We start from the raw sequence: 25,944 nt of genomic DNA, 5'->3' as shown, positions 1-25,944 counted from the left end.
TGTGTTTCATCGCCGGTCCCTTCGACCGCTCTTTGCCGTAGACGCCTTGGAAACGAACATTTGTTCGTGAACTGTATCATCAAACAGCCTAATTCTACCTAACCAAGAAACCTCTCCGCCCCGTCATCCGGACGTCTGTGACCTCAAGACTTCGATCAAGCCGATTCGACCGATCAAAGTATTTAGCATCGCGCGTAATAATGTAAGCTCTGTCTCCGCTAAGACCCCGTTAACATAGTATAAAATACAATTATGTTACGCTAACCATGTAAAAAAAAAAAAAACAATCAAATTTTTCTTATTTCCATCTGGATAAATTTCATACCCTTATACTGTCACCCTAAAGTTACAAGCTGAAGATTTGACACCTGGAAATTTTTTCTTACAGTGGAAAACTTTGATGCATCAGCTCGACAAAATTGGAGGAATTGTTGCTAATGCGATTTTATCTTCAATGAGAAAAAGAGAGATTCAGTTGTTCGACAATAAAATCTTGTTAGGCGCTATTTACGTTGATCCAACGAATCGAATTTTACTAAATGGCAATCAAATTGCCTTAGGGAAAGAAAAGCTTCGCGAAATTGCTATTCGCCTGAAAAAGTTGCCGTTACCTTACATTTATGAATCAAAAGATGAAAATAAAAATAATGAATGTAATGACAACTCGGNGCTCATCACACAGGAGAGTATCTGCAGAAGTTGGTTCAAGAGGTATTAGAAGATTTTAAAATTAAAAAGGAGAATATTTTGTGTATTGTAACAGATAATGCTTCGAATATGTTAAAAATAACTGAGAAAATGAATCAAGATAATGAGATTCCATTAGAAGACATTCATGAAATATTCTCCATTGACACACAAATCGAGCCTATAATAGAAAAAGAGGAATATTTAGATGATATTGTGGAGGAAGCGTCCAATATGTTTCAAATCCAGCATATGCGATGTGCTGTTCACACGTTGCAATTAGCAATAAGAGATGGATTAAAAGACTCTCAGGTAGCTAAAATCATTACAAAATTAAGACAAGTAGCTACTGTAGCTAGAACCCCTAAAATAGATGCTATTCTGAGAAGGCGTGCTAGAAAAGGAATTATTTTAGATTAATCTACTCGCTGGGGAAGCACTTATTTAATGGTTAAGCGGTTGCTCGAATTGAAAACCTTCCTTGAAGACCTTGACAATCCAAGTGTTTTATTAACTGAAAACCAATGGAAACAAACAGAAAAATTAGAGAGTGTCTTGTCATACCCTTATACTGTCACCTTAAAGTTACAAGCTGAAGATTTGACACCTGGAAATTTTTTCTTACAGTGGAAAACATTGATGCATCAGCTCGACAAAACTGGAGGAATTGTTGCTAATGCGATTTTATCTTCAATGAGAAAAAGAGAGATTCAGTTGTTAGACAATAAAATCTTGTTAGCCGCTATTTACGTTGATCCAATGAATCGAATTTTACTAAATGACAATCAAATTGCCTCAGGGAAAGAAAAGCTTCGTGAAATTGCTATTCGCTTGAAAAAGTTGCCGTTACCTTACATTTATAAATCAAAAGATGAAAATAAAAATAATGAATGTAATGACAACTCGGAATCATCATCTCCAAAAAAAGAGCTTGATTTCGAAGCATATTTGGATAGTTTAGAACGTCTCAAAGTGAAGCGAAGACGTTTAACGAATCAAGAAACTAACCCGGCAGAAATTGAAAAAATAAAATTTGAACAAAATTTTTTAAATGGGCTAATTGAAATAGAAAAGTATGACCGTTTATCAAAATTGAACGTAGAAGAAGCTATTTCAATTTATCCAGAAATTATTCGCGATGCAGCTAGATCTGTCACAGCAATGCCCCCAACACAAGTCAGTGTGGAAAGATTATTTTCAGCTTTGAAAATAATTAAAGCTGATTTAAGGGCATCTATGAAAGAAGATTTAATTGAAGCTATTTTGTTTCTTAGAACCATTTTATAAAATTCAAAATTATAAATGTAATTTAGTTTTTTTTTTATTTAAATAAAAATATAAAATAAATTTTCTTATTAATTTTTTAAAATGTTTTGTATTTTGTTAAAATTCATTTATTTTAAATACAAAAATGCAGCAATTTAATTTATTAAATATGTAGTTTTTTTCGTTGTAGTATTTGTGTTTAGTAGTTAAATTATTTTGATCGAATTGAACTTGAATATTTTTAAATCATTTTTTTATTATCTCTGCTGTAAATAATTAATCTATTTTTATAAATGAGCCAGACTAAGTGATCAATGTATTTATTTTTCTTTTCTGAACAAGGGGCTGAAATAACTAGATTGCACACTTTTTACTTGGACCAGAGTCGGTAGATTAACTGGTCTTTCGACTTCCTATCTTCGCACGTTGCTAAAATAAACTATAGACTAATATTACCACCAGGTGCACTGCAATCACAGCAATAGCGCTAGATCGAATCGCTGTGTGATCGAATGTTTTCTTTTTATTGAAAGATATATAACCTTCGAGTTCGATTTCATAATTTTCTATATGCATTTTATTATAAGAATGAAAAAGCTTTTATTTAAACCCAAAACCAGGTTTATGGATAAATAAATGACACTTAATAAAACATTAAACACCTTCCATTGCTGAGAAATGTTTATTTAATGCCTCTGATATATTGATGCAGTGTAGACTGACAGGGTAAAGGCAAGTAATCATTATTTCTAAAAAATTCATAGACAGATGGTGACCTAATTTTTAAAAGCAAACAGTCAAGTAACCAATTAATGTCATATCTCATACCCTTTTTGCTTTTTATATGGCATGCTTTCAGCATGTGCTCTATTACAAGTTTCTGTCTCCGTGGTAAGGAATCAAGTTTATCAGCCGACAACTGTTTTATTTTAAGTTCAGTATTTTCTTGANTTAAGTAGTCTATAGGTGGACACTAAATAATTTAAATTTTATCCAAATTGGTATGTTGATCTTGGAGAATTTTGCAGATGTATGTTGAGGTAGTATGAACTTTGTACAGCTTGAAACAGATCTTACAAACGAACTTGAGAAATGAACTCAAAAAACTTATTATTAGATATATTTCATAATAAATAAAAGATGGTATGCAAGGAATATATTTCATTAAAAACAGTTTCATTTTATTCTTAAAAGAAAATGTCAAAATGTTGACTCTAGTTAGAATGGAATTATTTGAATTACAAATAACTTGAAAGCTGAAGTCAATGCAAACAAGTTAAGGAGTGACATCATATGTTTTGAATCACACATACATATTCATATTGTATCACAATTCTTTACGTTTTCAATTAAGTGAATGCATCACATACACAACACACCTTTGAATACATACCCAGCATCATCTGTCAATGATTCCAAGCTTCGTTATTTTAAATTGGAATGTTAGTTTGTGTGATGATGTGCCATTTACAGGTTTTAAATTTTGAAAATTATGTGATGACCAGGATTTCTGTGACCATGTATTTTCTAACTTTGGAGTACGTGATGGTTTATATTGTGACTTGACATATCTAACAAAGGCAGGCCTAAAATTGAAACTATATTACAGGTTTGGTTATTTTAGCCATTATGTTGATGACGAAAGGTTGAGATCAAATCAGGATAAGAGTGGGACATTCAGGTTTTATGGTTGTCTATGTTTTCCTCAGAGTCCCAGAGAATACATATGAAAAATTTGGTGAAGATGGACCAAAACATTAATAACAGAGAGAGAGAAACACTTTATCATCTGTAAACAGTGGTAAACAAATGATCTGAAAACAGGGAGGGCCAAATTTGATACGATTATGATACATTTCATTGTTATGTATACATAGCGTCCAGGAAAGTAAAATGGGACATTATTTTATAAATATTCTATTTTCAAATCATTATATGACGTTTTACGTAATTATAAGAGTTTTTTTACCGTTGTGTACGGAAACCGCCACAATTTTTTTCGCCGTCTTATAGGAATCGTAATTATAGGAACCAGTCTTATAGGGGGATCTACTGTATTTACCTTTGGTATTGTCTTTTCTTGATCCCTTCCTAGATGGTTCTTCATTTCTTGTGAGACATCGCGTTGATCGTTTTTGAGGTACAGACTTACTAATGTACTTAGGACAATTAGAGAAGTTCGATGGATATGCATTCGACGTTAATGCCCAGCGATCTCTTGGAATTTCTATTTTCTCTCCATTTATAACATGGGAGGTTTTTAAAATAAATCTACTCGCAAAATGTACGTCACAAACGTAGCATTTATTTGTTAGCGTCTTGTCGTCTCGTGGAATGCATCGCGTCCACTCCTCAATCTTATCGCTACGAGCACGGAAGAAATGTCTCTTCTCATTCGATGACTTATATCCTACCTTGCATCCTGGCACAAAGCACGTTGGCATTTTTTATGTAGCTAAGAAAAAAAACAATTATTATAGGTCAAAATCACTGACTTCAGTATATACCTAACAAGACCAACGCCCTCCTGCTAACAGTGGCGCCAACTAGCGGCAAATATTGTCTCTAGCTAAGTTTGAACTATTAGTCAAAAGACCAGTTAATCTATCGACTCTGCTTGGACTAACTTTTCTTCAAGGGTGAAATTGAAGTGAATATACTGTAGAATAAAGATACGTAAATGTAGAATTTTGTTGCTCCCTTTCTTCTCTTATTAAATGTTTGTTAAAAATAAATTTTTTTTTATACAAATAAATATTAATGTAAGTTAAATATTAAAAATACTAACTATAAAAGTATTTGGGTAAATGCCCGGGGCTCATTTCACAGTTCAGAGTAGGGTACCTCCCTATGAGCGTTTCTGCCCCCATATAATGACTTTGTATTTAATTTTGCTGGAGTCGGAGTCGGGTGTTTTTTTACCGACTCCGCAGCCCTGATAGAAAACAATAAAGTTAGTAATAATATCCCAAATCAAACTGATATTCACTCATAAATTTATTTAACGAGAATTAATAACTTTTAAATTTAAAGGGAAAAAAAAGTTAAAAAATTTTAAAAATTATTTTCGATTGGGATTTATAATCATAGGGTGCGCGATACGTCGTTCAATATGGCGTCGGTCTTAGCATTTTGTGCACGACTTGGATGAAAGTTCGAGTAATGTTTTCGTTTGACGTTTCGAACAGGCAATATGATATTTAATTCAGCGTTGGTAACGGAGTTTAAATATTTATAAATATTTCAAGTTTAAATGTATTTTTAGCCAAAAGTCGACAATCGCGTTGGAAAAGTTTGTGTTTACGTCACACATGGTCCCTGTGTCTGCGATCTGTAAGTATTATTTCGTCATTCTTTTAGTGTTTTTGGCTTTTTATTCTTGCTTGTAACTAATTTCGTACTGTTTTGTCATTTTCTGTGTTCTGGGATAGCACAGAAAGGTGCTAAATTAGAGCATTGTTCAGATAATTGGACATTTTCTACTTTATTTATTTTCTGTAAGCTGTTTGTTGTTAGTTATTAAGTTTCGTGCACTTACCTTGTGCAGTTTAGGTGTTTTCGGGCCATTTTCTGTTGACAGTAGGCTGTTGTGGGCGTGGCAGTTTTGTCTTGTCTGTTGTATTTTTGCTTTTTTTAGTATTTAAATTGTCTGCCTTCTGATTCTTTTTGATCTCTTTCATCCCTGGTTATATTTAGTGCAATGTAGACATTCTGAATACTTAATGACAAAGTTAGTAAGGCAATTGGAGATTGAAGTTCATAAAAAAAACATCAGTTGTCAGTATAAGTTGCATTTTTGTTGATAATGATCCCATAAAAAATTTGGTGGAACCAGGTTGAAATGTAAAGCTCGGTGAAAACATCTAAATAAAGGAAACTTGAAATTTGTGGCGTAAGAATACTGATTAATGTGTGAATAAAGTGTGCATTACAGACTATGCTACGGGAAATTTTGGACGAAGGAAGGTCGATATAGGAAAAATAAATGTTGGCACAGAATAAGACTTTGAGCTCTACTTTGTGCCTTACTTTGTTCCTTCACTTATACTGCTCAAAGATGTTTTAAAGTTCAGCTAAATTAATGTAGATAAAATGACTTTAAGGGAATAGAGAGGCCAATTCATGACCTGAATGCCATTATTCAGTAACCACTGATAAGTGAAGTTTGCATTGTAAGTTGCTGCATTATCTTGTTGCAATTGCCAGAATGGACCACAAACTTTGTTTCCAAATGGCAGAAGATATACATTTTTAAGATTTTGATACCCAGCTGCCTTTTTTCAACCATTTATGAATGTTAAATTACTTTTTCTAGACCATACAAAGCATTTTCAGATCATAACTGATCTCCCTTTTTGCTGACACTAGGTAAATAAAATCTCCCTTTTCCTAATATTGTATCAATAAAATTGTCAACTGTTGGGATCATTCAAATTGAACTTTTTTTGTTTTTATCAGTCCAAGTAATGATTTTGAAGTGTGTGACATGTTATCTTTGGCCCATATCAGTCTTTTATGTTTTAGATAGTGTTTTAGATATGGTGCTGCTTTTCTATTTTTATACAGTAGGAGTTTGGCTGATTTCACCATCTGGAAAAGTGTGGAATATTAAGATCAGGCCTTTCTGCCATTTCACCTAATAATGATCCTGCTGTTGATATTTCCTTGGTAATTGCTGATTTTTGATTTCTTGTCAACTTGGAAGGCCATCCTTAGTGCCGTAAGTAGGCAAGTGCAACAGGTGCACTCGCACAGGGCCCACTTGGAAGGGGAGTCCAAAATGCATATATTTGTTTTATTCTTTTCCCAAACCTAATTAATTAAGGGGCCTAATTGCAAATTCTTGCACAGGCCACAGGAATGGCTAGTTACAGCACTGGCCATTCTATTTGTTTTTTCTTTCCATATTACACATTAAGTTTAATATGATTGATACAACACAACAAGATCTTTTCAGTCGCTTTGCAATAGCTCTAGCAGAACTTCCAGCTTGATGTAGCGCTCTGATTTGCCACAATGAAAAGCAGTTTAGGTCTTAAGTAATTTTAACAATGGTTAGAGGTATCACAACAATTAATAATGATATAAATTTAATTATGTTTTTATTTGCAATAATGGAGTACTGCTATCTCTTTATAATTATCAAATTATAGGTGATAGTGAATTTTCTTTTGATAAATTGCTCAAAAACGTAACTGGCCTTATATTTTTGCAACACTATTATTTTTGATTGTAAATAGAATAAGTAATTCTTTTACATCTACTTATATTTCTGTCAGTAGTTTTTCGTTTACATGTGATAAAAATTTATTATTCCAAAAAGTTAAGGTTGCATTCAGGGAAGGATCTAGGTTTTTCATATCCTAGGGTGTATTGAAGTCCATTGGAGCCCCATTTTTTGTTAGATTAAGAATTGCCATTGCCTTATAAGACAGGCTGGCCATTATTATTAGTTTTTTCGTAGTATTCGAATTTGGAGACAGTGGATTTAAAATTTCAACTTGACCAATTACGTTACATTGATTACAATAAAATAAATAATACTTCAAATTATCATTATTATTATATTATTAATATTAACTATTTTTTACTATACGATAAGTGCTCATTGTTAATGAAAAAGTATTAAAAATTTATGATAATTTAACTTTTGTCCCTATGTAGATCTGTCCCTGGTTGCATTATATTTTTGTAATGCACCCTAATTCCATACACTAGAGGTGAGTAACTTTGTATCAGAACTACTAAGAATAGTTCCGCACCGAGTGTTGAAGTCATTGTCATCTGCAGAAAATCTTTTAGAAGGGATGCTTGGAGGGAGATAATTACATCAATAAATTTTCATATCATTGTTTAATTTTTGCATTTTTCTCACAAGTAGATTATACAATACAAAAATACAGACAAAGTGTCCTATGGTCGCGGGTGTAAGGTTACATTTCTGAATTGCTTTTATGATATAATCATCACTTAAAATTTTTGGAACTTTTTACTCAATCACAGGTAGAGGGAAGTTTCTGTTTAACCCCTTCTGCAAAAGCCCGTGGTTGAGAGAATTCCAATGAAATACATTTTTCATTATGTACTTTTATGAATATGGCATTCTATGGAATTGTTTATCTGTATTTGAGCTTAAACTAAATGAAAATATTCCACATGTTTTTAGGAATAATAAAATTAGTTTTGAGTATTTGAAAAATTTATATTTTTATTCAAGTTCATAATTATTTGTTTTTATTAATCACTAACACATATGTTCCATATTTCCTGGTCAAAAAGTAAGAAGACTAAACTTTAAAATTGAAACTATATTACAGGTTTGGTTATTTTAGCCATTATGTTGATCGCAAAAGGTCGAGGAGATCAAATCAGGATAAGAGTGGGACATTCAGGTTTTATGGTTGTCTATGTTTTCCTCAGGTCCCAGAGAATACGTATGAAAAATGTGGTGCAGATGGACCAAAACATTAATTAATAACAGAGAGAGAAACAAACATTTTATCTTCTATAAACAGTGGTAAACAAATGATCTGAAAACAGGGAGGACCAAATTTGATACGATTATGATACTTTTCATTGTTATATGTACAAAGCATTCAGGAAAGTAAAATGGGACATCTATATATATATATAAATGGACGTGTGTCTCTCTATATTTCACTTTTCAGCCAAAACTACACATTGCACATGAATGGTGTTTGTATGTGGTAGTAGCCCAAGTCTTTATTCGTGCACTATGGTGGTTGCATCTGGATAGCTATAAGGGTGTGGGAGATATGGGCTTGAAAGTGGTTGAAACTGGAATATTTTCTATTTCGATTTTAAAAATTTTCGAATTCGAATTTGTATTCGAATTTGTTCGATTATAGAACGATTGTAAACATTCCAGAAAATTGATCAAATTGAAAATAGTTCGTTTGACTGGACGTAAAAATTCTCTAATTAGTCTGGAAACGGGGTACCTAATTTTTGCATTCTGTGAAAACGGGTAAGATTGACTATAATGTAATTATTTTAATCTTCACTATCTTTACTTTTTGCCCAGCGAAGCGGGTTCTTGCAGCTAGTTATTTTATAAATATTATATTTTGAAATCATTAAGCTTGTATTAATTAATATAGTCAGGTCTCTTTTTATGCAGTTTATATTTCATCCAAATTTGGGATTTTCCCTTTGAATATACATATGTGGATTAAAATTTAAAAAGATATTTTATTGCACATAGTTTGATACATTCTCATGTGCAGTATTTGCTGATAAAAGATTTGCATGTATTTGTGTTTTTTTTGCAGACTCCCAGCAATTCACACTGGGGTGGTCTGTGCAAAACATGAATACATGTAAATTTTAACCAGGATCACACGTAACAGTAATAAGCAGCAGATTTTGACTTTTGCATTGTAATATAAATGGTGAGTGTTGAGAAGTTAAGTTTTGCATGTAAAGTGGATTTTGTTTTTTCATTATCATAAGTCTAAATTTTTCTAATTTATTTTCTAAGAGTTTTATTTGGCCCAATGGAGAAAAAGAAACAGCGAAGATAAGCAATGTCTTTGAAAATGAAAATCTCAATTTTAGATCATTTAGCAAAAGGAGAAGACTCTACGGCAATTGAGAAACATTTTAATTTTGGCAAATTTATTATACTGTAAGAGAAATGAAAAAGAATGACGTCACAGTAAGAAAATCTGTCATTTCTAGATTTCTAGCACTAAACTAAGTGCCATATTATCATTGTATGTCTGAACTTCATGTCACATGATACCTGATTGACTAATTATATATTATTAAATACTAATACCTATTATTAATATGTTAAAATGAGCTATTACTTTATAAATACTCAATATTTTTAAATGAGACCTACAAAAAGGACCACATAAGAGGTGGTCAGTTCTGGAAAGAGTTATTAATCATATGCAGACTCCTAGATGTTTTGGTAGCTTGGTGTCATTATTCTCTCTTGTTTTAAATCTATGTGAAAAAGTGACAAAATGCCTACTGCATAAGTTCAAAATGATCTAATGAATTTAATCAGAATTTAAGTAGACTATAATATTCTTGGTGGACACTAAATAATTTCAATTTTATCCAAATTGGTACGTTGATCTTGGAGAATTTTGCAGATGTATGTTGAGGTAGTATGAACTTTGTAGAGCTTGGAAGAGATCTTACAAACAAACTTGAGAAACTTATTATTAGATATATTTCATAATAAATAAAAGATGGTATGCAGGGAATATATTTCATTAAAAACAGTTTAATTTTATTCTTAAAAGAAAATATCAAATGTTGACTCTACGTAGAATATAATTATTTTGAATTACAAATAACCTGAAAGCTGAAGTCAATGCAAACAAGTTAAGGAGTGAAATCATACGTTTCGAATCACACATACATATTCATATTGTATCACAATTCTTTACGTTTTCAGTTAAGTGAATGCATCACATACACGACACACCTTTGAATACTTACCCAGCATCATCTGTGAAAGATTCCAAGCTTTGATGTTTTAAATTGGAATGTTAGTCTATGTGATGATGTGCCTTCTACAGGTTTTAAATTTTGAAAATTATGTGATGACCAGGATTTCTGTGACCATGTATTTTCTAACTTTGGAGTACGTGATGGTTTATATTGTGACTTGACATTTCTAACAAAGGCAGGCCTATCAAGGGACTCAAAAATATTTAAAAGAAAGATGTTGCTGGAAAAGTGCTCAAACGTGTGTTTTTTAATGGAATTTAAACTCTCTTTCTGCTTTGATTCTATTAAACTTAAAGTGAATGAATTTCTGTAATAGAACGATTAAGATAAAACGTTATTATTTTTAACAAATTTATTAAATAAAAGGAATTTTTATTTTACTTGCAATATTTTTTAAGCAATCTTGTATAAAATTTAGCTTTTCTATTAATGTAATGTAATTTTTTTTTATCATTTCAGTTAAATAATTATGGAAAATCAGTATCAAGGAGTAACAGAGAGTTCTAATATTTGGAATAATTCTGGTTGTAATAGTGAAGGTAAGATGATTAATAATATTTATTAGATTAGAAGAGTAGTTAAACATATAAATACAATTATAATTATATAAATAGAAATGTTAGTTTGATAACATCAGTTTTTATTTTGAGAAATAACCAGTTCAAATTTGTAAAAACTATAATAAATGTTGAACTTATTAATAAAATGATTTTATAACTTTTTTCATGAAGCTATTTATTATTTAAACTTTAGCATTAATTTTTTCCAAAAAAAAAAAAAAAATACACTGTAAAAATACAAAGTGTTACAGACTATACGAATACGAATTCTTGTAAACAATTGTAAATTATAAAATAACGATGCAAGTTGTAAAATAACAATTTTTACGATGGAATCCATATTCAAGGAACTTTTTACCTGATTTACATAAATGTAGGCGGGGAAAGTAGCCTGAAAAGAAAGGTTGACTCTGCTGTGTGAAATGGTGATGTATATCTAAATGTAATTTATAAATTCATAGATTAGATGATATTTGAAATTGTAAGCATTTCTATTTCATTTAGAAGTGTTCTCTGTAGTATATAAGTAATTTTGTTGATCACTTCTTAGTTGAATTTTCTTAATGTATATCACTCTGAAGAAGTTATAACAAGTTTTTCAAGTTTATCAAACATTGCAAAGCTTGATACATATATAGAAACATAACCAAATGATTACCTTAAATAATTGGGCTATAACTCCACTAAGTGTTGGTGCCTAACATCTACCTATAGTAGCAAATTATTTAGTATTAATCATTAAATTAGTGGAGTTATAGCATGATTGTTAGATTATGTTTCTAACAATTTATTCTTGGGGAAAACTAATCATTTAGGACAGTGATTAACAAACTTTTTTGAGCCACTGCCCCCCTAGTTCCATAAACTTACATTTAACACCTCATCCCATTTTCTCACCTGTTAGAAAGGCTTGGAAGCATTCTTAGAAAAGCTTTTCTACCAACCTCACCCTTTGTGTTCTTACTGTACATTGTTGTCATCATCTAGAAACCATTAAATGTTTCTTATTACCCATTCTAACAGAGAAAAGATAAAGATTGTCAGTGATCCAAACCATTGCCTATGGTTTCTGTTTGGTCTTACCCCCAATGCTTCCACTGTCCCATTGCTTCTTTTTACCCCCTCAGATTAACTCATCACTCCATGGGACAGTAGCAGCCACTTTAGGAAGTACTAATTTAGGATATATTAAATCAATTGCTGATAGACAGACTACATGTGTCTGCAATTGTGCCATGTAATATTGAATTTTATTATTTAAGAATAATTCTATAATATTAATCTTTTATACAATACCTCAAACATTTTTCCAAAATTACTTTAATTATAATTAGAAGCAGAAATATATTTTTAAAAATGCTACCATGATTCTAAATTTCTAATTGATGATTCACAAATTTTGTGATTTCTTAATTGAGAATAACAGAGTTGAAGAGGAATTTGACTTTCTGTCTGGTGACTGGAGCTCAGTTTGCATGATACAATAATAAATATATATTATAGTATATATTTTTCACGTATGTAACCAGGAGTGGTGTTTCACACACTAACGCTCTTCTGCCCCTTGTTCTCTGCTTGCTGCCATTAGACTAAATTTAAAGATTTAAAGTAAACAACATAAGTACACATCACAAGCAATTGACAACTAGATGAAACCCAAAACAGATGCAGCAGACAAGTACTACACCATGTGAACAGTCATGAGATAAAGAATAAAATATAAAATTTAACTTTTTTCAAACATTTCTAATGTATTACTAGTTTTTATATGATATATTATAAGCTGGTATACTGGTATGGCAGCTTCGTGTACAACGATATGTTGCTAGTGAGCTTGGGCTTTTGTTTTTTTTTTTACAGTAGTCTACCTAGGATATGTTAATTCTATTCAAGCTATTAGCAATGCAGATAACTCACACCCAGAAATTTTTTGGTAACCTACCTGATTTTTATATATGTAATAAGCCAAACAACCAACAATTACCGGGTTTTATCAGGATTATTTTAAATTTAGAAAATTCTGAAAGAAAAGAATTGGCTCGGAGCGGGACTCGAACCCGCAGCTGTTGCTTACTGTGTGGATGCATTGCTAGTTACACTACCCAAGCCTCCAGTCTGATCTTTTATTCAATGATTCATTTCTTTTTGCAGAATTTTCTAAATTATTTAATTTAATTATAATTATTAAATCTAATAAAAGATGCCACTTAATGCCTTTCTCTAGTGACAAAGGATTTAGTAATTAATTTAAAATAATGCAATATAATACCTTTATATAATCTGGTAATTGTTGGCTTATTATATATGTACTGTACTGTAGATTGGGCTTGTAGATAGTGTTTTATATATGACTTTTATATAGTTTCCATTGATAATACTACTAATATGATGATATGCTTTTAGAAATTGTAAACAAATTTCAGCACAGGAAAGTAAAAATTCAGTAAAATAATTTCTCTTAAGCTATTTTTTCATTAATAAAGTCAAATAATTTCATTTATTGACATTCGTATTTAAATTAGTTACAATTAATGCAAATATGAATGGGAATGATTCCTATAAATAATTTATTGAAAAATTGAAAAATAATAGGTTTGAAACAAAATTATTTATTGTAATTATTTCTATCAACTAATATGCTTTTGTAAATATGTGTTGATGGATGAAAATTGTTTTCACTGTTTGTTTAGTTTTAGTTTTTGTAATTCTATCTCTTACTAAGAGGGCCTCTTATAGTTAGCCCACAATGGGGCTGCCAGGTGGTGAAGGACGGGAATCAATATATCTAGATGGACCACCACCTGAAAAATTCCTGGGGTTTTTTGACCAATCTGCATTTGATGGTAGGCTGCCACCTTGACCGCACAGCCATCTGCTGTCTTTCACTGTTTAAAGATATTTTTGTAGTTTTGTTTTCATGATCATTGCTGTTTAACATTTACAAGAGTCAGCTGTTTTAAATTATCTTACTCTTACTTCTCATTATGTTATTACCTATAAAAACAATTCCAATCTTTAAACTAAACTGTGATTTTCCTTTAGAAGTTATTGTCTTAGGTTTTCTATCATAGATCATGATTTTTTGCACTTTCATTTCTTGGCATTAAGAGGGTGTTTATTTCAACCCCACTGCAAGTTCTGCCAGGTTCAATATATTCAGGACAGACCAAAATCCTGGGGTGTTTTTATGATCCAGATACAATCCTAGGTCCTCAGAGCAAACAGACTAATGCTTAACTGTCTTGACCATCCAGCTGGCTGTGTATTGTGATTATGCAGTGGCAGATTGCTGTGTTTTGGTTTGTAACCACAAATTAAGTATATAATAAAAGCATATAATTTTATGTTAATGAATTTTCTGCCAAATTATAAAAATAAATTTTATGTAATTCTTTTAATTGTTTGTTTACAACTTACTTAAGTAACAAATTTCTTAAACTTCAAATTAGATTATAAGAAAGAAGAAACAGACAGGAATTATGATGCTAAATATCTTATTAAATCAGAATGTCGAGTTGTTTTGAAGAGATTGAATATTAAAGTAGAGATTGAAGATGGTAAAGAAGTTATTCTCCTTCCAGATGAATACAAACACTTAAATGTAAGTAATATAAATTTTGAAATATTTTACACTATAAGAAATATTTTGATATTAGTTTGTTCAGTTATTGAAAAAGTATGTAAATATAATCAGTTTTATAAAATTATTTCCAAAATTTAGATCTATTTTGTATTAAATGGGAATTGTAAAAACCGCATTTATACATTCAAGGTGTATCAGGAGGAAAGTAAATATTTTGGGAGACAATTTACTATAAGAAGAGTAAAATGATCAAGAGCATCCTTGTCTGGAAATTAATGGTTCTGGGAAAAATGCACAAATGTCAATAGTTGTACTGAGATCCAGATCCTACTCTGTAGAGTATGTTGAGTTGTACATGTGATTGGATGAAGCATGAGGTGTACCTAAGAAGATTCAGTTCATCTCGTGATCTGCTTATTGTTCTGATGACAAATGCTGTTTCAGTTATCAAAGATAATATAGACACACTTGATATACACAGTTACTGTGACTCTCTGAACATCAATGCTTGGGGGGTGGCCAGTTTGAGTAGTATCTCTGATGTCACCACTCCATTCTTAACCTTTCAGCAGTGGGTTAGTCACATATGGTGCTATCCCAATGTAGTGGAGAATAAATGTGGGAAATTTTTAAAGTATTTTCACACGTTTTTTCTTATTACCGTTTCGGAAAAAGATTTTGTAAACAGTTATGTCTAGTAAAGAAAAGACCTTTTTTTATTGTTACATAATTCCTTTTTTATGTGAATTTTTTTGCGGTAGTTTTTGGTGATATCCGCAAAAGAATATGGCTGTCATTTACCAGTGCCACACGATCGCCCTTCACGGATATATTTTTTCAGTCACTGCTGAGTGGTTAATGGATCTTAATCAGGTTCAATGGACTGTAAATTCAATTGTAAGTGCTACATTAAGAGATGATGTATGAAGTTGGGAAACATTCATACACCTACATACTTCTTAAGATTAGTAAAACTCATGCAGTTCTTTTATGTACTATTAGCATGAATTTATCTCTCAGTATTTGATTTTTCTCCTAATAAACCTGTGTTTCAGTTTTTCTCTGTTTCTGCATTTCAATAGTTATGCTTCCTTCTGCTATTTTTGCACACAATAAGTCTGGAAAAAACATGCTAAGCGAGTCTTTATTCTTGGCTTATTGTGTGCTTGATCAAGCTTGCAATGGATAAATTGAAATATTTTTTATATTTGGTTTATTAGTATATTTTACTAAATTATTTGTAAATTTATTAACAGTTTCAAATATATTGCTTTGTATTGTTTATTTATTATTTAGCTTATCAAGAAGATTAATTTCTTCATTCCCAACAAAACATTTAACAGAAATAAAGTGAACGTCCAAAGTAAGCAAATTTTTATTTGGTAAATGCTTTTCTAAATATTAGAGTTATAGTATTATTGGTTTCCATTAATGTTACTGACTAAAGTGATGACAGCATTATGATAACATTATCAATACTGCACTTAATGTTTGATTTTAGAGATGGTAACAAAAATAGCAATGGATCATATCTATCTTTTTTGATTTACTTTTGTTTTAATGTAGACATACACACATGTCCTCATACTCATAATCCAGAAAGGGTGAGCAGCAGCCAGAAGGAGACTACAATCTTATAAACTATCAATTCAGCAACTTTCTCCACATATTCTGTCCAGACACACCACCTTTGCTTCATACATACTCACGACTCTTCTAGCACACATCCTCACATTCTTTCAGATACTCATCCACTTGTTCCAACCAACATTTTCTCAGCTTACTTTTACTCTGCTTCCCATCCACCTTTCTTATGTATACTCTCTTAGTTAGTTAATAGTTTTTTTTTCATTTGCTTGTTTTAATACATTTAGAACACTACTAGCACTGGAAAGAGTTGATTTTGAAAGGTTCTACCTTGGAAGGTCCTAGAAGGGGACTGAAAAACATCAGTAATGTAACAGTTTTCAAACCATGTTTAAAACACGTTAATGTTTGTAAATTTTATTTATGCCCAAGAATTATTTTCAGACAATTTTGTAATGACTGGGAAGAAAAATAAATGATGGATGCAATCTTACACCCCATCAAACACTTGCCCTCCGCCATAAATCGATGATGTAATTCTTGAATAGTCCTAATTTTAGAAAATAGCATGTATTATTTCTGGAAGAATCAACACATTAAGCTACTGCCTTATTTTTACAGGAAAATTAACAAACACTTACAACTGTATAAGTTATAATTATACTGTAATATACTTAAATTTGAATATTGAAACATCAGTCTATGTGTGACAATGTGACATTCCTGCTACTTTAAGTCGTATGAATGTGCAATGGTAGAAGCTTCTACTTTTAACAAGGATATCTGTTATAAAAGTGATTTGGGTGTAAAAGAGAAAAATGGATGTAAAATGTAAATTAATTTATGTAAAATGTAATTTATCTGTTAGGGTTTTTGAATGACAAATATTCCATTTTATTGTATATTAGTTTTATTTATTTTTCATAAAGAAGATTAATAGAAATAATGATATACAGGTAGAATTTCTATTTAATATTAATTAAATTTATGTATCAGTGTGTGTATGTGCTCATCTTGGACAGCACAATATCAAAAATACATGGCGCACAACTTTTAAGTTATAAATTCTTTTTAACATATGTTCATTGAGCACTTAATAAGCACTGGACTCTGAAACCAATAAGCAAAATCTGTATACAGATGTTAAGGATGCAGAAAGATTTTTAAACAAAATTTAGTTCAAAAACTTCCACTAAAAGTAGTTTATAGGAAAATACACAAAGCAAACACAATGAAAATGCAGTTATTTGTTCTTCAAGGGACATGGTTTTTATTATTGTAAGAGATATTACTGTCTTACAGAGGTTGTTTGCAATGTATTTTTGATATTATTATGTGGTATATTAGCACTCGTGTATTACTAATACATAAATTTAATTGAGATTAAATAGAAATTAAATTTATAGACCATATAGTACATTTATGGTTATAGTTGGGTAGGTATACTTTTTGTCTATTGTCTGAGAGGTGTTTTGTTATCTTTGCCCTGCAGATGGTCAAATGTCTCACTACTGACTCTTGCCATTAAAGCTTGATTTGTGCTACCAAGCCATTTACAATTCACTCAAATATCAATTGTGTGCAATACACTAGACCAAAACTTGTAAATAAGTACATCGGACACAATTAATGAATGGATTCCGAACAGTGCATGAGCAAACTGTGAATGACCTGGTAGGCATGGATTGGACCTAAAGTTAGTCAAAACATATTTCTAAGTTAATGATGGTGATTGTTATAGTCTGGGTTATGCATTACATCAAATTCAAATGAAGAATTAAACATTTTCGAGGGTGTCTTCTTCTCTTTTTAGTTGAATAGAGTCTGCAAAACTGAAAAGTATCTGATATACCATAATTATGACATATCAAACTCATTATTGAATTTAAATTTTGTGTATAAAATCTGTATGACAATTACTACAAAAGCAGGCAAAACCTATTCTAAACTGTATTAATGTGTAAATACATTTTAACCATATGCTATTGTAACGATTGCTCTGATTGGGTGATTACTAGACTCAATTGAATCGGTAGGACTGCTACTAGACACTCATGCACCTTCTTGCATTCAGACTGTATGTTATGTTTACTGCAATATGAATAATTTTATTATGTTTTTTTTTAATTTCAGTTAACAAGGATGAACAGAATAAAGAACATCACATTTCAAAAAGAACAAAGCATTATAAAGATGAGACCAACAGGAAGAGGTTTTGTTTTTCAGTTAAAAACTTGAATAAAATACAATGGAATATTAAAAAGAAGTACTTCAAGATAATGTGTGCATTTCATTTTAAAGAAAAGTTCACATGTAATTTATGTACCCAGCCTTTCACAAATTACAAAGTATTAAGAGCCCATCTGTTCTTTCATATTGGAAACAAACCATTTCAATGCACAACCTGCAATCAGATGTTTTACTGGGAATTTGTTTTACGAAGACACAACAAAGAACACTACAATAAAATGCAAATGTTACAAAAATCATTGGAAGCCAGAAACATAAGAATATTTGAGAAGACAACGTCACCAAAGTTTTTTATAAAACCTGTTGAGCAATCGAAGCCCTTTGAATGTGAGATTTGTGGTAAACGCATTATATCACAGAGCCAATTAAAGAAGCACTATAAAACACATTCATCTTATATTTGTAGCATATGTCAAAGAGAATTTAAACATATATCTCGTTTCAGAAATCATCTGGTAACGCATAGTGAAGATCGCCCGTTCAAATGTAATGTGTGTAATAAGAGATTTAAAACGAAAACCAATTTAATAAATCATGCTGAAACCCATAGGGATGAATATGAATATTTCTGTATTTTATGTGTTAGAGGTTTTAAAACAAGAAAGTGTTTTAAAACTCATATTGAGGCTCATGATGATGAATATAAGTATTCTTGTGATATATGTGGCAGGAGTTTTAAAAGAAAACACAGTTTGGTAAATCATAAACTCATTCACAACAATAGAAGTTATTTTTGTGAGGTATGTAATACAAGTTTTAAAACGCGGCGGGGTTTAAAGACTCATGTCAGAATACACAGCAACGAATATAAATATACTTGTGAGATCTGTGACAGGGGTTTCAAAACAACGAGCTGTTTAAATGTTCATAAGTTAGTACATAGCAAAGAACGTAAGCAGTTTTGTGAAATATGTGGTCAAACTTTTAGACATAAAAGTGCTTTAACAAGACATCGCCTTCTTCAACATAAAGTAGGCAAGTAAAAAGATTTTGTTGAAAACTATTTGAAAACTAAACTTATATTGAGAAGTTCACTCTGTAAAAAGGAATCGAAAAATTACCACAAGTTAAATTGTTTACCAGAAAACTCGCCTTGACATAAGACTTTTATTGTGAGATATATACATTCTACACTAAAGAACTTCATGAAACTACTTATGATGAGTACAGTTTTTCTTATATTTGTGAATCATAATAAGTGTATTTATCTTAAAACTATCTTCTTAAGGCATCAAGGTATTCATGTAACCAAACAACATTGTTGCAACTAATGTAAAAACAAATTATCAAACAGAAAATAGACTGACTAAAATAAAATTTCATAATAACATGTAAAATGTTCTTGTTTAAAATTGAACACCAAGCAATTTACCTTATCAATATATTACAAGCAACAGACTTAGGAAGTATTGAAGATATATCTGTTGTTACATTTGTAAAACAACAATACTTTTCCTTCCTCAGGAGGAATTTATCAATGCAGAATTTGCAAAAGGTTATTTAGGAGTGTGTTATAAATAGTCATATGTGGATAAATACCGATTCAAGCGTTAAGAATTTGATAAATTCTGTTCACATATTAATTTAAACTTCAGTACGAAGTCATGTTTCACAATAGGATTTTTCTTGTGAAATGCGTGAAACAATTTAAACAAAACATTACTAAATTATAACTATTCGTACTTGCTTCAATGTGGTAAATATAGAAGATATGCATGAGAACGTAACAGTGTTTAAAATACAGAAGCACATTGTTGGAGATTTATTTTATTACTTTTTTGAATGGCATTTCGTTTCATTTACAATTGGGAAATTTTCCTAATATAGGAAAATCCTCAGAGAGATAAAAACTTGTTTTGTTTCCAAATTTTTACCAGGACATCGAGCGACTTTGTCCTATCGTGAAACAATTGAGACAGAACAACCAGAAAGCAAGAGGCGATTTTTGCATCTGGACACGAAAGATCAGGGGCGATATTCTGGTCACTGTCTCTGGTCTCTCGTCTCTCGCAAGCCAGTCGCTTGCGAGAGACGAGAGACCAGAGACAGTGACCAGAATATCGCCCCTGATCAATCATTTGGATTAGCCAATCAGCGACCGGCTTGCGAAAGATCCGAGACAGTGACCAGAATATCGCCCCTGATCAATCATTTGGATTAGCCAATCAGCGACCGGCTTGCGAAAGATCCGAGACAGTGACCAGAATATGGCCCCAGGTGTTTGGATGGCGCGTTATATCTTGATGGACGTCCAGGCAAATATGAATTAGAAGGCACAATATTGTTGTTGACTTGACAACCGTGTTGACTTAAGACATTTTCCTAAGGGAAAATATTTTCTTATAAAAGATTGGTTTGGGGCCCCAGGCAATTGTTGTTTTTGCCCGTAGGATAACACAGCATTGATTTGTTAAATTTTGGTCTATGGAAGAGACGATCCTTGCACTTACATGAAGAAGTGATCCAAGAACTGCAGGAACAAAGCAATTGATGTCGATTGCTTTGTTTCTTGTGCGTTTTTCATGCTTATTTCCTATTAGGCTTGCAAAATGCTTTTTTTTTATTTGTTTTCCTCCTTAAATTTCGCTAAGCGCGCTCACTTGTGTCAAGGTGCATCAACATTTTCACTTTGACCTCACTGTATCTCGAAAACTATGTCAATACCTCCACTTCTTATTTAATTTATATATATTTTTTTCATCACAATTAATAGAAAACAGCAAAGTTTAATCAAAATAACGCAATTAACTTTTGAGAATAAATGCAGTTCTATACACCACGTAGAAGAGATTTCGCTCACGCTGCGTCTGAAAAATGAATTGTAAAAATAACTTGTATCAAAATTTAAATGTATTCAGTTATTTTGATGATAAATGTATATATATATAATCGAGACGGGTTGATGGTAATAATAATAATAATCAGCGCAGAGCCTAAACGGTTAGGAGTTGAAAGTTGAAATTTGGTACACAGGGTACGTCACGAGAACGCACACTAAGGAGGGATTTTTCGAAATTCCTTCCGGGGGGAGAGGGACAGGATTACGGTTTCGACAATGGAAGTATCAACAATGGAAATGTGAAGAGAAAGCGACGTGCAAGATTTACAGGCGCATATGCGGTTTTTTACGTTTTTGATTGCGTTTTAATAGGGTATGTCACGAGAATATAGTGGAGAGGAGGGTATGATGGAATACCATTTACATTTCTAAAAATAACTTTACTGGTTTTTGAATAAAAATCCCATAATCATCATGAGTACAATCTATAACTAATTGTAATGAACTGTCACTTGTAAAAAAAAAAATACTATTTATTTTGTTATAAAAAAAAATTATTTAAAGTCATAAATGGAGGGTAATATGGAATAGTCTGGTAATTTGGAACAGGTGGTTTAAACGATTGAAAAAAGTAATTAGACTTCATAAAACATAGTTATTTTTAACTATAAAAATCATATTTATAAGATTATGTTCATGCCATTCCTGCTTCGAGTCTACAAAAGTCACAGATATAATTTTCTTTTTTTGCTCCGGTACAATCAAGGTGAGCTCAGAGAGAACAGTTGAAGCATTGAATCCAAATTTTCTCTCGTTCATCTTCGGAATATTTTCCGTTACAGAAGATACATTCAGCGTCTTCGTTTTCTGGTTCTTTAGTTGATGGCACGAAGTCCATTACAGATGATACATCAGAATGGAACGATTCATCGCTGCTAATACTGGAGTCATCTCTAGTAGGTTTAGGTCTAGAAGGTCGGTCTAAGTTTAATTTCTTAACAGTGATCTTTGAATGTTCGGTTTCTTTTGTAGTTTTGAAGCTTCTGGTTCCTTCTTTTGTCCTTTTCTTTCAGTTTATCCATTTATCCTAGTATTCCATAATACCCGACACGCCATCTTAAAAAATGAGCCTTTAAACTGATGGACAAAACACTGTCAGTTAAAAAACGACTACAGTATAACAAACAACAATTCTTTTAGTGTATATTATGCTTAATTAACATCAACGTTCAAGTCACATATGTATTAGATGCTACAATTAATGCAAGAAAAATTTTCGTTAAGTCCGACTTCTCGCCAGATACGACACGTGACCACCATCTGTCTCTCCATTCCCTTGACCTTTTACAACCAAAATTTAATAGCATCAATGACCCTTATATACGAGTTATCTTGCCAAATTTCGTTCTTGATCTTCACCCCGGCCTCAGATATTAAGACACGGAATTTGGCACGGTAGCTTGTATATAAGGGTCATTGGTGCTATTAAATTTTGGTTGTAAAAGGTCAAGGGGATGGAGAGGGGATGGTGCCTTTCTGGAGGTCAAGGGGATGGTGCCTTTCTGGAGGTCTTTTAATTAAGGGAAACTGGCTTCAATTCGGGTTTTATCGACTTGGCGTAAACCCAGAAAACTTCATGGAGCACCAAGCGAGAAGCCGGTACAAGAACAAGTGTTAAGAGGGATCGAATCCGCGTAGCCACTGGGTGTACATTTGTATGGGTGTAATTTGGGAACGACCCACTGGTGGATTCTATCTGGAAACTTTTTTGTAGGACACTCGACCAGGATAACGGATTAATATAAGTAGATTTCTGTTGGCCGATTGAGATGATGTGTGTTTATGCACTCGAAAGTTTCCAAGATAAATTGTTATATCTATTTTTAATTCTCACCATAAATTTTAGTACAACTTATAGAGAAATTTTACTTAAAAATATTCGATACCCATTGGTATTTTTTCTCATTATAAAAAGAATCGGTGTGACATTTTAAAAAACGAAAAGGTTGAGTCGGAATATTTGTAATAAGTTATGCCTTTTTTCTGGCGTGTGTTATGTATGAAACATTATCTTATCAACAGAAAACACAAAAAGCATTATTGCACAATTACACATGCGCGCACAGAACTCCTAGTATGAGAGAGCGGATGAGGTGGAAATTTTAATTAACCACAACAAAATATATCAAATTAATTAAGAATAACGTTTAGATTTCACATGTTATATAAAGAAAAATTTTTTCCCGGAACTACAGTACTTCCTTTCCAAAGATGACATCTTCCGAGTGTATGTGTCACCCGGAACTTTCATCCGAAATCCATCTATCGGTCAAAAAACTTGACATTGCCTAAAAAAGGCATCGAAATCAAGGGAAAAACCCCGAAATAAAAGACGAACATCGGAACCGACAACTAGAGTTCTCTGTCCTTTTTTTATGTGTTCCATCGCCGAACCCTTCGACTGCCCTTTGCCGTAGACATCGTAGAAACGAACATTTGAACGTAAAGTGTATCATCAAGGAGCCTAATTCTACCCAATCCAATAAACCTCTCCACTCCGTTTTAGACCTCACGACTTCGGTCAAGCCGATTCGACCGATCAAGGTATTTAGCATCGCGCGAAATAATGTAAGCTCTCTCTCGGCTAAGATCCTGTTAACTTAGTATAAAGTATGATTATGTTACGCTACATAAGCTTTATCCATTTTATGAGGCTATAACGGAACTCTCTGGTATCTTGCGAATACGTGTAAATAATTTACATAAATAAACGGGTATTATTTCTTTCTAATTGAGTGGTAGTGTGCACCTCTTTCGGCTGTGTTGTCTCTTAGACGTCCAACCTCCCGAATCCGACCGCTGTATCTGCCTTAAAAGGTCACAGTGGTGTCAGTTCTGACTGGCATCACCGGTCTGGTGCCTCCACCCTCTAGTCACATTAGTAATAATAATGAAACATCTAGGGTGCTTCTAAACTCAATTGTGTATTCCAAGGTTAAGAAAGTATTTAATGGATGATATCAGTAAGATTCAAGTAATCCTTTCGAACATTTCGCTCCTCCTCTTATGTTCTCGAACTTTAGGAGAAAGAGAAAATAATCCACCATGGAATTCCATAACTGTAATAATGGTCAAAGTAATTATAACGTAAATTAGTGAATAACTACAACAAAATAAAAATAATTAAAAACTTGCCTTAATAACAATATTTCTTTTAATTACAAATTGAAGAAGTGCAACACCTATTGCTGGACCTGTGTATCTTTTCTGAATGTTGATCATCTAAATCAAAGACATAAATTTTTAAATTATTTTAAAAAGTAAATCCTATGAGAATGTTTTAATTAATTTTTTACGTGCAAATATTATACCACAATTATTGTAGATAAACTTATTAAGCCTGCATGTTCAATTTCAACCATCAATTATTGAAGTGTATGTAAATCGGGGATTCCCAAATTGTTTGGATTTTCAATTTCTTCAAGGATTCCTCAACCTTTTATCCACTCCTCCTTTTTGATGAATACTTAATAACGCGAGCAAGTATTAATTCATACACCGTTTTTATAGGAAATATCAACTTAGTGTGGAAAATATACATCTTAAATTGTCATATACATTGGATTAAATGAGCCAATGTTAATCGACCTCAGAAAATTCGTTATCGATTTCTGAGGGTCGATATCGGCCACTATGGATATTCCCGAGGTAAGTTATCAAAGGAAAATTTCATGAGTTTTATTTTGAAAATATATTCGGATATCTTCCGGAGCCCATACACAATCGTTGTTGCTGCAGGAATTCGGACAATACTAATAATGCTTGTCGGTCCATGGCTATAGCTTTGGCATTATTGAGGCTTAGTCGCAGATTTTGCAAATCCTTCTGCAAAATTTGCGACTAAGCCTCAATAATGCAATACCAACGGTTGGACCACTTTTTAGGTGCTTGTCTCCGCACTTTCCGGCCCATAGTGCGTTTCCTCCAGAGTATCTTATATGATATGCATTCTACAGACATGGCCAAACCATCTCTATCTTTTCAGTTGGTGTCTTCGACGGTTGGCTGATTGTCGCAATAGCTCCAAATAATTTTATTTCGGAGGCCATCGCGATGGGTAACATCCAGTATCTCTCGCAAACATAGCATTTGGAAAACCTCGAGTTTTTTCAGATGTGGTTCGGTTAAAGTTCACGTTTCAGATCCATAGAGGAGTCGGTAAGATTACCGTCCGAAATAAGCGAATTTTAGTTTTTAAGTGTGATATTAGTTTTTTGCCATAAACACTATTTTAGTGAGGCGAATGCGGACGTTGCCTGACCGATACGGTTATTGACGTCAGAGGTGACACTTTCCTCTCTTGGTCCAATGCTTTCAAATATTTGAATACTTGCACTTTTTCAATTAAGACTCCATTTAAGTGAGCGTTGGCTTGCGATCTATCCGTGACCAGAACTTTGGTTTTATCTACACGAAAAATTTAACGACAGCGCATAAAATTTGATCAAACTTTATGCGCTGTCGTTGTAGGATATGCGAAATGTTTTCCGCATTCAAACTTAGTTACGAAGCTCATTTCTATGGGACTTGTGGTGCTACTAGCGATTAAAAAATAGGTAGCATAACGCATACGTGCTTTGGTTAATTTGTAGATATAGAACTGTCTACTACTCAGTGACACGTTATAGTTACATGGGGTCCAGGCATACTTGAATTAGGGGCCCCGTGTACAGCGTTCAATT

At 32.3% G+C, this 25,944-nt stretch overlaps 2 protein-coding genes across 7 annotated transcripts; both read left to right on the top strand.

The window, feature by feature from the left end:
• The first annotated feature begins 677 nt into the window (after window positions 1-677).
• LOC111637867 lies at window positions 678-2,012 on the top strand. The gene has a single exon (XM_023383458.1). It carries the CDS (start codon window positions 1,135-1,137, stop codon window positions 1,972-1,974), a length of 840 nt encoding a protein of 279 aa, XP_023239226.1. The 5' UTR covers window positions 678-1,134; the 3' UTR covers window positions 1,975-2,012.
• Window positions 2,013-5,055: 3,043 nt separating this feature from the next.
• LOC111637866 (zinc finger protein 43-like) lies at window positions 5,056-19,947 on the top strand. 6 transcript variants are annotated; one of them, XM_023383454.1, is made up of 6 exons: window positions 5,056-5,286; window positions 10,544-10,681; window positions 10,903-10,982; window positions 14,453-14,604; window positions 15,883-15,949; window positions 18,307-19,947. In XM_023383454.1, the coding sequence occupies exons 3-6, from the start codon at window positions 10,913-10,915 to the stop codon at window positions 19,404-19,406; spliced, it is 1,389 nt and encodes a 462-aa protein (XP_023239222.1). In that variant the 5' UTR covers window positions 5,056-5,286; window positions 10,544-10,681; window positions 10,903-10,912; the 3' UTR covers window positions 19,407-19,947. The 6 variants fall into 6 exon arrangements, with proteins under 6 accessions (XP_023239222.1, XP_023239221.1, XP_023239220.1 ...); XM_023383453.1 differs by having other exon boundaries at window positions 10,512-10,681; XM_023383452.1 differs by lacking the exon at window positions 10,544-10,681 and adding an exon at window positions 7,618-7,673.
• Window positions 19,948-25,944: the final 5,997 nt, after the last annotated feature.

The sequence above is a fragment of the Centruroides sculpturatus genome, unplaced genomic scaffold (genome assembly GCF_000671375.1).
Source record: "Centruroides sculpturatus isolate CEXI.00-Female unplaced genomic scaffold, Cexi_2.0 scaffold1050, whole genome shotgun sequence".
NCBI lineage: Eukaryota > Metazoa > Arthropoda > Arachnida > Scorpiones > Buthidae > Centruroides > Centruroides sculpturatus.
Note: the sequence above shows the minus strand (reverse complement) of the source record. Positions and strands in the feature narration are given on the sequence as shown.